General features: G+C 46.8%; 1 protein-coding gene across 1 annotated transcript in view; it reads left to right on the forward strand.

Moving 5' to 3' along the window:
- Positions 1-11,847, forward strand: part of SMIM35 (small integral membrane protein 35) — a 49,862-nt gene extending 38,015 nt beyond the window's left edge. The window contains exons 4-5 of the mRNA XM_060179873.1: positions 554-688; positions 10,763-11,847. Coding sequence (XP_060035856.1) covers positions 554-653 — 100 coding nt within the window. The 3' untranslated portion in view covers positions 654-688; positions 10,763-11,847. The remainder of the gene's footprint in view (positions 1-553; positions 689-10,762) is intronic.
- The last annotated feature ends 2,316 nt before the right edge of the window (positions 11,848-14,163 follow it).

Raw genomic sequence — 14,163 nt, forward strand, 5'->3', positions numbered from 1 at the left:
ATTATGTGCATCAGAGTGATACCCTCTGCTTGAAATACATGAAGTAGATCTTTAAAAAGACTTACTTATTTGGGCTGGGGTGATAACACAATAGCAACATACTAGCCTCTCATACCTGAGGTCCCAAAGGTCCCAGGCTCAATCCTAGGTACCACCACACACCACAAGGCAGAGCTGAGCAGTGCTCTGGTCTCTCACTTGCTCTTATTAAATCAATAAGTCAGCTTTTTTTTTTTTTTTTAAAGAAAAGAGGAGCAAGTAGAGACAGGGACTCAGGGGGAGCAAGTCAGAAAGTCCTCTAAGTTGTCTCATCTCTCTGCTGTGGGTGGGGTTATTCTGAGGGACAGATAACTCCTGTTCTGGAGGATAAGTCATTATGTTTATGACTTAAACTCCACCCCTACACACACACACACACACACACACAGATACACACTGCAGATTCCCTCCACCCCTCACAAAGTAGTTCTTCCCATGCTTTGGTCTGGGGACCAGGGCTTCCAGAGAAGGCCAACCTTTCAGCCCCAACACCATGTGGAATCTTTTTTCTCAGGAACTTGAAGGATCTGGAGACAGGCCCACCATACACCATCAGTGGCCACATCAGCAGCCCAGATGGCAGCTACATGCGCTTCTCAGACAGGCTGGTCTGAAGGGGGCAGAGCCAGGCTGCTGGAGCCCTGGAGAGGTTAGTGGGAAGGCTGGGGAGCTCCTGAGTGGCTTTATGACCCAGGTACTGCTGGGCTGGTGTGGGGCTGCCTCTTCCCGGGCGCGTACTCTCTGGGTTGGAGAGAACTCGACCAAGCCAGCCTGGGCTGCTACTCACTCAGCGACGTGGGAGAGATGACTTGAACTTGTGGCAGAGTGGCAATGCAATGTCTTTATTGATCAGAGAGCAACGCTTTTAAAGGCCAGACTCGGAAGTGACAAGTCGGAAATGGCTAGGAAAAGTAGTGGAGAAAGGCAAAAGTGGGCTGGGAAGGTAGAAACTTCCTTGCGAGGATTTTAACTGGTGGGATTAATATTACCCTGGAGGCAGGAAGGGTCTCGAGGTAGAAAGAAGATAGATCAAAGGAATGGAATGGGTGGGGATCTTTCAGGCAAAACAATGATTATGTAGATAGGCCATAGTATCAGGAATGCAGGGTGGAGCAGGGGGAGCTGGCTTAATGCTTTGTGAGGCTCCTCCCAATTTCCCAACAAGGTACCAAGGGACTTCTGGAACCCAAATAGGATCCAGTCCACCCTTTGCCTTCTGGGATGGACTGGGGTGGGGGTGATCATGTGAGGGGTAAGGATCATGCTGTCCTCACCTACTTCCAGCACCATCTGCCTAGCCAACTTATCATACCCTGCCTTTCCTTCTTAGAAAGGGTGCACTTAAACTAGAACTTTCTATTTCAATTCTTTGTACTGAGGTGGAGATTCCAAGTGGTCACTGTCTTCCAGAAGCACCATCCTAGAGTTTCCATGTGGATTTTCTAAACTTAAGAAAATTTCCTGCTTAGAGGCTGGCTAGCCCTTTGGTCAGACTTTCCCTCCATAGACCTCAAGTCCATCATGTCTCCACATCACAGTTGCTTCTTTCGTCCAAACTTCTATCCATCCACCCTAGATCCAGTGACAACACAACAGATCCTTACTGAACAAATGATGAGAGGGTAGGTAGGATTTATAAATAAATCCTAATTTATAAGGATACAATGGTATCTGAGCATAATTCTTGTCTTCAAGACACTTCACTATGGTGGGCAAAGGCCTAATTACAAATAATATGTCACAATATGGTGCCAAAAAAGAGAAGCTAGTGAAGATAATTAGGGATTTGGGGACAGGAGACACACTCACCACGTGCAGTGGTTCGTAGGCATTCTTCCCAAACCTTGTCTCTTTCTCAATCTCTCTTTTCTTTCTCTGCAGGGGGAGCTTCTGGCTCAGCACTGACCCCTCTCTGGTTTCCCTGGGATACCTTCACCTCCCTGGGTCTCCCAGGCCTGGCCTGACTGCTGTCAGTGGACAATGAGGAGTCCTTTCTGGATATAGCACCAATCTCTGGTGCAAGCAACCCTCGGAGAGCTAGGCCTCTGGACAGAACCTGAAAAGGCAACTGAGGTGCTCTTAACAGCAGCACAAGAGGTGGCCATCCCCTGGAAAGCAGGGATGGTTCCTGGGAGGCCTTTGAGCCTGTGGGAGGAGGAGCTCCAGGCTTCCTGGAGAGTAAAGCCTTGCCCAGTCCCACCCAGTGTGGGCAGGGCCTGGAGATTCTGGAAGGACCTCTCCATGGGGCATCTCCAGCTCCTTCCCCTTGCAGGCCTGGTACCAGGAGCTATAAAACCAGTCATATCTTCAATTGACAGTCATGTGGGGATGGAGGTGATTTTAGATTCTGCTGTTAAGCTTCCTACTGGAAGCCAACTTTCCCCTATGAGCTGAAGACTGAGCTTGAGCCTCTACTCTGCCATTCCCACTTTGTGCTTGGTTCTGGTCAAAGCTTCCTTCTTTCTTTCCCTTCTCCCTCCCTTCTTTCTTTTCTTTAGACTTTTTTTTTTAAAGTTTATGCATCCCTCCTCCTTTCTTTCTCTCTTTCTTTTATTTTACCACCAGGGTTATCACTGGGACTTTGTACCTGAATAACTAGTGTTCCCTGGAACCATGTTTTTTTCTTTCTGTTTTTGATATAAGGTGAAAGATGGCAGGTGGGGGGAGGTGGAGGAAGGAGAGATACCTCCAGCACTGCTCTACCACTCATGAAGCTTTCCTTCTACAGGTGGGAACCAGGGACTTAACTCAGGTAGAGACACATGGTAATATGTGTGCTCCACCAGGTGTACCACCACCTGTCCCCTTCCTTTAAATGAGAGAGAGAGAGAGATGTAAAGCTGCTTAGCTCTGTCCTGTGGTGTGCCAGGGATTGAACTGGGGATTCCCAGGACATCAGGCATGTAAGTCTGGTGTGCTAACTCTGCCCTGTCTCCCCATCATTCTTCTGGCACTGTGAACCCTCCCCTCCCTGTTACACATCTCTTCCCCCACCTGGGTGTGTTTTCTCTACTACCCAGCCTCACTGCCTCCCAATTTTGAAAGCACTGCTGAGAAAAGTCTAGAAGGGTGTTTTTATTCTCTAGGCTCCTGAGGTGGTTTTGGGGAGGGGGGAACAGCCCTATCTCTCTGTGTCCTGAATTTCCTGTGCAAGGCCTATCCCTGTGATGAGGAAGGTAGACAGGAAATAGTGGGAGCAAGGAGAAAACCAGATAATGCACAAGGGAAGTCAAGAGTCTAGTGTACTTGGGGACTGGAGAACTGTTTACCTCTGAGCCCTCCCATCTTCCACTCTGTCTCTCCCCAGGCCAAGCCCACATCCAGATGCCATTTTCCTTGGCACTTACTGCAGAGTTGTTCAATCAGATAATTGAGTTCTGGCCCAGCTGTATCTGAAGCAGTGCCTGAGAGGGGCCCTGGCAGTATCAAAATCTGCAGGGGGACCTACCAACCACTGGCTTCCCTGTTGATATCAGCAACAAGGCTAAGAGATGTGGGAGTGCAGGACAGTGAGGAGGAGATAAGTCCTGTCATGGCCTTCCTGTCCTCTGTTTCTTGAGGCCTGGTTTCTTTCTTGCCTGGGTTTCTAGCAATTATAGAGAATTACAGCAATTCTAGCGAGAGGAGAGAGACCTCATTAGTGACAACCCCTTTACTTCCTGCCAAGTTTGGAGACCATTCTCCCAGAGGAGCCAGATTCCAATGTAGTAAACCAAATCTTATCATTTGGAAGTCTCCACCTAGGCCCTGAGTCTTTTCTTGTTCAAGAGATGGGACTGGGGAAGAGCCCCTGATGGCTTTGCATCATTTCTTTCCCAGCAAGTCTCTTGGGCTGACTTCAATGCCATTCTAAAACTTTTCGTTTCCAAGAGTTGAGCCCCATACCTTGGTCCTTGGTGTTTCCACCCTAAATAAAACCCTTAGCTCTGTCCTACTCATCTTGGAGCCTGGTCTGTAGTCTCAGGCCCCTGGCAGTGCTCAGCACTCAGAGGTTTTGGGAAACTTGAAAAGAGAATGGGGGTCCTGGGGTTCAGGTGGTTCTGGCCCCAGATTTGGTGGCTTCAGGTAAGGAGACAGGGCAGCTGTGAAGGGCTGGAAGAATAGAGGGTATTTCCCATCCTTACGAGGGGAACTGAGACTGGGCTACTTCCTCTTTCAGGGCCCTCTGACGTGCTCCCACCCCTCCTTCTCCTGACTTCCGTAGCCCTACAGGCTAGCACTGCTTGTTCCTCCTCTCAGAGCCCATTCTAGGACTCCAAGAGTTTCTGTGGAGGGCCTCAAAGTGGCAGATCCCAGCGGGCTCAGAAGTTACTCAGGAGCAGAGAGGCCTGTAGGGTTAGCTAGGTCTGGTTGGGTTGGGTACTGACTGTGCATTCCTCTGTGCCAGGGCATCCCCTAGAATCTCTCTCTACACTGGTCATCAGGCCATTGTTCCTAAGAGCCAGAGATGGTCACATGAGCTGGGAGTTCTGTGAGCTGGCCCTCCCCAGCCCCTCTGCCACCCTGATCCTCTCTGCTACCTCTGCCAGGCTGTTCCCATGCCCCTCAGAGCCACATCTGGTCTCTAAGATTGGCTCAAGTACTAACTTGTTTGTGGCTTTCCTTAGGTTTCCAGACTATAGTCCACCCATGTTGATCCTGACTGTAGATGGCCTTGCTTCCTCTATTTATGTCTGTCCCCCAGCCAGACTGAGTGCCCTGGCCCCCAAGGAAGCAGGCTCTGGTCTCTAATCTTCTTTCCAAGACACTTGTGTGGTGAGAAGGGCTTCTCAGATGCCTGGGCTTTCCCAAGACCTGTCCTCAGCCCTGAGCTTCTCACTGGCCTGTTTTTTATTCATCTTCTGACTTTGTATTCCTCCTGTGATCTCCAAAGTATCAGCTTCTGTTCATTTTCACGCCAGCTCAAATTTTACTTCTCTGTGGAACCTTCTTCAGGACCTAAAGATCTTACGTCTTCTCATTTTTAGTGACAGATATTCTCTGGCTCCCATAACTTCTTTTGTTAAAAATCTATTGGTGATTTAATATTGATTTACAAAATTACATATTAACAGGGGTATAGTTCCACACTGTCCCCACCATCAGATTTCTGAATCCCTAATACCTCCACTGCAAACTACTGCCGTTCTCCCAAGGTGACAGACATGGGCTAACAATCATCTCTAAAACTATCTGTCTACATTTGTACATAATTGCCCCCCTTTTCTTCCAGGTCCATCCCTCTCTTCCCCTCCAAGCCATTCATAACACTGCATCCAGATGTCCCTTTTTCCTCTTCTCTCTCTGGGTCCTAATGGAGCTGGGAGTTCAGAGCCCTCTTACCCTCTTCTTCATATCACTTCTTACCCACTGGGAGTAAGGATCAAAATTATTTTGGGGGTGCAGAAGGTAGAAGTTCTGGTTTCTGTAATTGCTTCTCCACTGGACACAAGCACTGGCAGGTCAAACCATAGCTCCAGCCTGTGTCTGTCTTTCCCTAGTGGGTTAGAGCTCTGGAGAGGCGAGGTTCCATTGGAGGACGCATTGGCAAGGTCATTTGCACAGAGAAGTCAGGATGGAATCTTGATAGCATCTGCAACTTGGTGTCTGGAAGGTGGCAGGGTATAAAGTGAGACAAAATGGCTAATGAACAGAAACAAAAAAGTAGGAACAGAGTAGATGAGATTAGGTATCATGGAGTAGAAGAAAGCTAAGAGGTCCATTTTAGGTAAATTTCTAGGGGCCCGCGACTATGGTAGTTTATACTTGAGTTTGGTAGCTAACATGCAGTTGGGTAAAACTATTGTCTGAGAAAACTGTGTCAGAGTGGAGAAAAGGGCTAGAAAGTTGGATCAGGGCAGAGAGTAGCTCCCATTCTTGAAAAAATTCTGTGGATAAAATTAACTATTTACCTCTATCCACCCAATCCAGGACATACATACATATACATATATACATACACATACACATACATATACATATTACTAGAGCCTGTGTAACATCTGAGTCCCTATTGGTCTGAGCTCACAACTCATGGTCATAGCTGGGAATATTATAGGTTGCACTCATTTCAGGACCGGTCTTCCTTGAGTGGCAGGGCCTCCCTTCAGAGACTGGGGTAGTACCTACCATCGCTGCTCTATGGTGAGGGCAATGTCCTGGGAAGGCCTGCAAGAGGGCTTATGATGACATTCCTGATGGATGTGACCACTAGTGGTGCTCCCATAACTTCTTCGATTATATGCCACCACTATATGGCGTGATGGGGGAATTCAGTCTCGCTTGAGATTAAGTTTTCTCTGTTCTGTTTGATGGGAACTTTCTGCAAACAAAATTCAGATCTTGTACCCTTTCTGAGTTCTTATGGTGTATTGTAGGGCCCTGGTTAAAACCAGAACCTGCTCAGGAAATTATGTTGAAGGATTCCTCAGACTTTGCAGGAAATCTTAGCCTTTGCTTCATCCCTGGTCCAGTCTTGGGCACTCTGAACACCAAAACTTTAGATTCTCTTCCCGCCCTCACTCATGCTCAGCCCTTGCTCATCACTGCACACTACTCTGGGGTGAAACACACACAATTACCTTTTATTTATTTATTTTTTGCCTCCAGGGTTATTGATGGGGCTCGGTGCCTGCACTATGAATCCACTACTCCCAGCGGCCATCTTTTTCCCATTGTTGTTGTTGTTGGACAGGGCAGAGAGAAATGGAGACAGGAGGGGAAGACAGAGAGAGGGGAAGAGAAAGGCAGACACCTGCAGACCTGCTTCACCGCTTGTGAAGTGACTCCTCCCCTGCAGATGGGGGAGCTGGGGACTTGAACCGGTCTTTGTGCTTAGTTCTATGTGCATTTAACCTGGTGTGCTACTTCCTGGCCCCCACAATGGCCTTTTCTAAGTGGCACAGAAATTATCAGAATCATGAGGTTGAGCAGGTGAGAAGGTCTTTGGTGTCCTGTAGGCACTCTTAGTGCTAGTGATGTTGCTCCATGTTAATGGTCATAGAGAGGCCAGTGTCTATGGTGCCCCTTTTCTGTGCCCCAGGGGCCCAAGAACCTTAGTGTTGGAGTGTTTTGTTTTGTAATGTAATGTACTATAATGCAAGTGTCATTACTATAGTAAGAAAAAAAAACTGCTTAGTGATCAAAACCCATCTAGAAGTAATGGTATTTAAGCAGATCTTGTACAAAACAGGAAGCCAGTGGCCTGGTGAATTTTCACAGTTTGGGGACTAGAAGTGGAAATATTCTACCTAGTTAGAGAGCAGCAACAGTCTAGCAAAACAACAGGTGAAGCAGAACTGGAGGCCAGGGCATGTCTTGTATGTCCTGGATTATTACCCACAAAACCATGGGTGTTGCTTCCCCTTCCCCAAAGCCTAGGATATGGTCTTTCATGTACAAGCAGGGCACCCTGGTGGGGGTGGGGGGGAGATTGAGATGGGTGGAAAATAAGACAGCCTCTTCTTCTATTTCAAACCCAGTTCCACCCCGTGTAGCTGGCAGGTCCCAGGTGCCTTGTTTTTAAAAAGCTGCCCGTGGACTTGAGAACTCTGAGGTCCTTGCCAGCTGTGAGGCTATTTCAGAATGTGGGTAACTTTAGCTCCATAGAGCTGGGTGTGGGGGCAGGGAGACTCCTCAGTGAGTGTGAGTATGTAGAAATGTGTGCATGTGTATACTGCAGAGGCGAGCCAAGGAGGAGAGGGATGGTGTCTTACTGCCTCTGTATTCCCAAGGGCCCATATCAAGTGCTCAGTAAACTCTTGGTGGAGGAATGAATAACTGCATGTTGAATATTTTCACAGTCCTTTGCCTTGTTTCCTGACCATATTTCCTTGTTTTAAGCTTCCTGTTTGGTCTGTCCTGAATAATTACTACAACCAAGAGCTCTGAGGTGAAAATAGCAGGGGAGGGAATGATCACGGTATAATATGATTCAGCTAAGAGGATGACAAATGTGAAAATGAAACGTGGAATCAAAGTTATGTACAGTTTCTCCTTTCAACTTGGTCTAATGTCTTCCAAGCATGCACACAGCCTTAGGTGACCAGTGCCATCACTGACATCTCATGTTTAGCTATTTTACTTCTTTGATTTCCTTCACACACTTTTCCTTTCGAGAAAGTCTATTCAAGGACGTGAGGTTGATCTGGCTGCGACATCTGTCACCCCATTGATCACCAGGGATGATTCAGCTGATCTGGCCAGCTTGACGGGTATCCCCTTCCTCCCTCACCATTCTATGTGCATCCCTCCTGAACCTGCGCGTTCGGTCAAAGAGGATGACCTTCCCCGAATAGAGATGGACCAGTCTTCGGTGGAGAGTATATGAGTAGCTGTATTTCCCTGCTAGATCCTCCAAATAAGCTCCTGAGAAAGTCTGTTTGTTCATGCATACGTTTATCCATCAAAACATTACTGAATGTTTATACCATATGTTAAGCATTGGGTGAGTATGAAGGATACAGAGAAATCAAAATGGGTTTTTGCTGTCCCAGAGCTCACAGTGAGATGAGTCCTGACGGGAGCACATCTAATGACAGCAGTGTGCCAAGGACATTGATGAGAGAAGTCAGACGAAGAGTACTTTCTCTGTTTGACAGATGAGAAGCCTTGTGACTCAAGTTGGCACAAAAGACTCATGTCAAAAAAAAAACAGATGGGAGCTAGGTGGTGGCACACCTGTTTAAACACACATGGGTTCAAGCCCCTGGTCCTCACCTGCAGGGAGAAAGCTTCACTAGTGGTGAAGTTGGGCTGTAGGTGTCTCTCTTCCTCTCTCCCTCCTCCTCCCCTATCAATTTCTCTGTCTCTATCCAATAATAAATATATAATAAGTAAATAAAATTTTTAAAAAATCATAGGATAACCCCCCCCCCAAAAAAAAAAAAAAACAAACAAACAACAGATCGTGACCTAGCTGGGTGAACCTGGAATCCAGATCTTCTGAGGTACAGTCCAACATTCTTCCTTTTCCCTGGGTCTGTCACTTCTTTCTGTTTGCCCTGGGTATCTTCAGACCAATAGACTTGTCATGGAAGTCCATGCAGCCTTGAGTGGATTGACAGATGCACCCTCCTCATTCCACTCCACTGTAATTTACAGAACTTGCCCTATTACATCTGCTGCTTCTTTACCCCAGATTTGACTTGTGGACTCAGATCTTATAACCTTTCAGTTCTGGAGAGAGTTTCTCAACCTCTTTCAGGTATGTTTTGTTCTTTTAGTTCAGCACAATAAATGAAACACCCTTGTTGGGCCAGATGTCTCTTTTCCACACCCTTCAGCATGCCTCCACCTCAGTACTAATTTCAGGGGCTTCTTACACCCTACTCATTTTCTCTTGGCCCCGATTCTGATTCCAGCCAATTCTGAGTGGGCTCTGACTGTTGTGTTGTCGCCCATGCCCACTGTATATCACTTGCTTTCTACTTGACTTCTTCCTGTTCTGGAGAGTTCCTCCTGTTCTTTCCTATATACCAGCAACTTGAGTGTAAATGAATGAGTGACAGTTCTGGTGAAGTCTCAACCTGTGGGAAACTGTGAGAGCTGACAGATCATGGCTTCTTGTTGATATTCAAAGTACAACTGTAAACGGTCGCTATTCACTCTTAAGTAAAGAGGCTTCTGTATTTCACTTGCAGTGGAATCAAGGTCCAGTTACCTCAGCTTCATAACTCATCTTTGTCTTACTTTCCCCTTTTCCCTATGTTCCTCATTCCTGGGGATCCTGCTCCCTGGGATCAATTTCTAAATAAACCACTTTCCCACAAGTCTTAGAACCAGGTTCTGCTCTAGAAGAGAAATCTAGGCTAATAAAGCACTTATCACATTATGTTGTTAGTCTGTATTGATGTGTCTTCTTGCATGCTTGCTCATTCATTCATTCATTCATTCAACAAACGTGGACTTGACTGATCCAGAGAAACTGCTGTATTTCTTAGGTTGTTGAAATGCAGGAGTGAACAAAGGAAAAAAAAAGTATTTTCCTTCATAGAGCTTATATTTTACTCAGAGAGATGGACTGTGAGCAAATATACACAAATAGATCTTATAATTCAGGTACTAATAAATACTTTGAAGGAGGGGGTCGGGTGGTAGCGCAGCCAGGTTAAGCATGCATGGCAAAAAGCACAAGGACTGGCTTAAGGATCCCGGTTCGAGCCCCCGGCTCCCCACCTGCAGGGGAGTCACTTCACAGGTGGTGAAGCACACGTCTGCCGGTGTCTATCTTTCTCTTCCCTTCTCTGTCTTCCCCTCCTCTCTCCATTTCTCTCTGTCCTATTCAACAACAAATGACATCAATAACAACAATAATAACCATAACAAGGCTACAACAACAAGGGCAACAAAAGGGGAAAAAATGGCCTCCAGGAGTGGTGGATTCATGGTGCAGGCACTGAACCCCAGCAATAACCCTGGAGGCAAAAAATGCTTTGAAGGAAATAAGCTGGGGGGTTAGAAGACTGGAATGGAGTGGGGAAATCAGCAGAGACAGCTCCCAAGAAGACCCCCTTGAGAAGACACTTGAATAAGAGGAAGAAGGAATTCAGGAGAGAGCCTGAGATTGGCCAGCATTGGATACTAGTTTGGAGCAGAGAACACAAGGAGCTTGCCTGGATGTGTTGGGGAGTCAGTAGATGGCAACACATTTGGACTGCACTTCCTATTTGGACCATGACTTTTAGCAGGGGAATAGCATGCCCTGGGCTGTGTTTTAAAAAGATTCATGTTACTGCTGTACTAGGTTGAAGTACACAGTACCAACCGCCCTGTGGTGGACTAAGAGTGCAGAAGAGGAAGCAGAGCAACAATCAGGTGAGAAAAGTGGTCTAGGTGAGAGGCGATGGTGGATTTGATCAGTAGTACGACAGTGAAGAGGTGTTAATAAGTGACTTAGAAAAATTGGTGGGACCTATTGGATGGGTCATATTGGTGTATGCAGGAATGATCCTGGGTATTGTCCTCAATTGTCCTGAACAACTGAGTATGTAACTTGGTGCTGCCAATTACTAAGGGTGAGGACATGGGTGATTCTGGTGAAGGTGAGACTATGAAAAAGCAAGGGGGGTAGGTGGGAATATGAGGACAAAAGAGAGAAGGGGGCAAGGCAGGAAGAGAGGCCAAGAGCCAAACAGTGTGGCACCTTCATCTGGGACTTTCAGCCCTCCAGCACTAAAAAGTGAATGTCTAATGGCTAAGCCCTCATATCTTTGGTATTTTTTTGTGGCATCTGGAGCAGACTAACACTGCCCCCAACTCAGTTTGCCTCCTACTTCCATGTCGTGCGGAATATGAGTGTCTTTTTTTTTTTTTTTTTAGTGTTTGTGTGTGTGTATTACTTTATTTTTTATTTATAAAAAGGAAACATTGACAAGACCATAGGATAAGGAGGGGTACAACTCCACACAGTTCCCACCATCAGAACTCCGTCTCCCATCCCCTCGATAGCTTTCCTATACTTTTTTTTTTTGCCTCCAGGGTTATTGCTGGGGCTCTGTGCCTGCACTATAAATCCACTGCTCCTGGAGGCTATTTTTCCCATTTTGTTGCCATTGTGGTTGGGCTTGTTGTAGTTATTGTTGTCATAGCTGTTGTTATTTTGGATAGAACAGAGAGAAATGGAGAGGGGAGGGGAAGACAGAGAGGAGGAGAGAAAGATAGACACCTGCAGACCTGCTTCATCGCTTGTGAACCGACCTCCTGCAGGTGGGGAGCCTGGGCCTCAAACCGGGATCCTTACACTGGCCCTTGCGCTTTGCACCATATGCGCTTAATCCGCTGTGCTACTGCCTGACATCTGATATTTTTCCTATTCTTTATCCCTCTGGGAGTATGGACCCAAGGTCATTGTGGAATGCAGAAGGTGGAAGGTCTGGCTTCTGTAATTGCTTCCCCGCTCCCAGCCTGCCTCTCTCTTTCCTTAGTTGGGTGGGGCTCTGGGGAAGCAAGGCTCCAGGACACACTGGTGGGGTTGTCTGTCCAGGGAAATCTGTTTGGCATCATGGTAACATCTGGAACCTGGTGGCTGAAAAGAGAGTTAACATATAAAGCCAAACAAATTGTTGACTAATCATGAACCTAAAGGCTGGAATAGTGCAGATGAAGAGTTGGGAGGTTCTCCGTTTTGTAGATAGCTAGTAGGCATATTAGTTATATATAGTTAGGAATATGAGTGTCTTTTATGGCACCTATCACTGATTGTCATCATGTATTTGATTGCTTACTAGCTTGATGTTTTACCTTCACAATCAGATGGCACCCTGCATGAAGACGTGGCTCCTTTGTTCATCTCTCTGGACCCAGGGCTGAGCAGCATGTCTGGCACAGAGTAGGTGCTTAATAATAATGTTTCTTGAGATGAAATGCTGACCACAATAAAAGCCTTCATTGAGGTTTCCCTACATCTGGTCTCGTCCCCTCTGACTCAGGCCTTGTGCTCTGGCTGGGGTCATCTTTTTAAAACATGAGTTCCCCCCACCCGTAGCCCTTCCTTGTTAGAGTGTTCTCTGGGTCTGCTGCCCTTTAAGCCTGTGTGTGGGAGCTGGGAGAAATTAAGATCTGATGGTGAGGAAATGTGCTCCAGGTCATTAATTAAAAGGCATTTAGCGTATTGCACCAAAGTAAAAGACTCTGGGGTGGGGGTGGGGGGGAGAATACAGGTCCAAGAAGGATGACAGAGGACCTTTGTGGGGGTTGTATTGTTATATGGAAAAATGAGAAATGTTATGCATGTACAAACTATTGTATTTACTGTTGAATGTAAAACATTAATTCCCCAATAAAGAAATTTTAAAAAGGCATTTAATTTTAAATTGTGAATTTGCTGTAAAAGAAATCCCCAAACACTACACTACAGGAAGTGGATGAGTCATGCCTCTCGCTACTTACTGTCCTCTGGGCTAGATAAAAATCTGCCTGAGTACTCGAACCTCCCTCATAAGAACCCCAGTGTGCTGTGCCAGGTGGGCACCACGCCCTGTGGGCATGGCCCACCCATTCTTCTGTGTGTCTGGTGACTGTGGAAGCACCAGGATGGGTGGGGAGGGATAGATGCCTTCAGGGGACCCCAAGGCAGACTTTTGAGTACAGCTATTTACAAAGTTGGGAAAACACAGTTCAACAGAATTTCCTCTTCAGTCGATTTTGGCCTGTTTCCCTCTCTCCTTACTAAGAGGAAGTTCCGTTAGCTCACAGAAATGTAGAATCACACATTCCTCAGCCTGGAAAAGCCCTGAAAGGAGTTACTCAGTCTAATAATTGGGGCCTTCTCTTGGGGACTTTAATCCCAATTCTCAAGAAACCTGGAGGTAGGGGGCCAGGCAGTAGTGCAGCAGGTTAAGTGCACGTGGTGCAAAGCACAAGGACTGGCTCAAGGATCCTGGTTCAAGCCCCTGGCTCCCCACCTGCAGGAGGGTCACTTCACAAGTGGTGAAGCAGGTCTGTAGGTGTCTATCTTGCCCCCTCTATGTCTTCCTCTCCTCTTTCAATTTCTCTCTATCCTATCCACAGCAATGACAGCAATAACAATAACAACAACAAGGGCAACAAAAGGGAAAAAATAGCCTCCAGGAGCAGTGGATTCATAGTGTAGGCACTGAGCCCCAGCAATAACCCTGGAGACAAAAAAAGAAAGAAAGAAAGAAAGAAAGAAAGAAAGAAAGAAAGAAAGAAAGAAAGAAAGAAAGGGAGAGAGAGACCTGGAGGTGTGTCACTGCCCTGGCTATTTGGAAGGCTCTTCCTTCTGCTCTCAGCCTGGCTGTGCTGTGCTGTGTGTTGAGAGAGAGGCTCCAGAACAGAGACCCAACAGACTCCTACAGAATGGAAGTGGGCTTGCCTTGGCCACAGCCATATTTTCATCCTCCATTCTTATCTTCTGGTTGCTCTGCATTTTGTCTCTTCCAGCCAGGTGGGCCAGGCTACTTAAGAGGTGGCTTCTCAAACTCTCTGAATTTTTCTGTTATTCACCTCTGGCCAGTCTTCATCTAACCTCCCTCTGGGGCTTTCTCCTTGGGGCAGGAGCCATTTCCAAATTGATTTCCAAGAGGAAGAGACCACCATCCTCACACCTAGTTGAGAAGAGGCAAAAGTCTGAGCAGGTTTCTGAGGGTATGATATTAGTCAGGTTCTCTGAAGATGACAGGTTCC

Source organism: Erinaceus europaeus, chromosome 20, assembly GCF_950295315.1.
Source record: "Erinaceus europaeus chromosome 20, mEriEur2.1, whole genome shotgun sequence".
NCBI lineage: Eukaryota > Metazoa > Chordata > Mammalia > Eulipotyphla > Erinaceidae > Erinaceus > Erinaceus europaeus.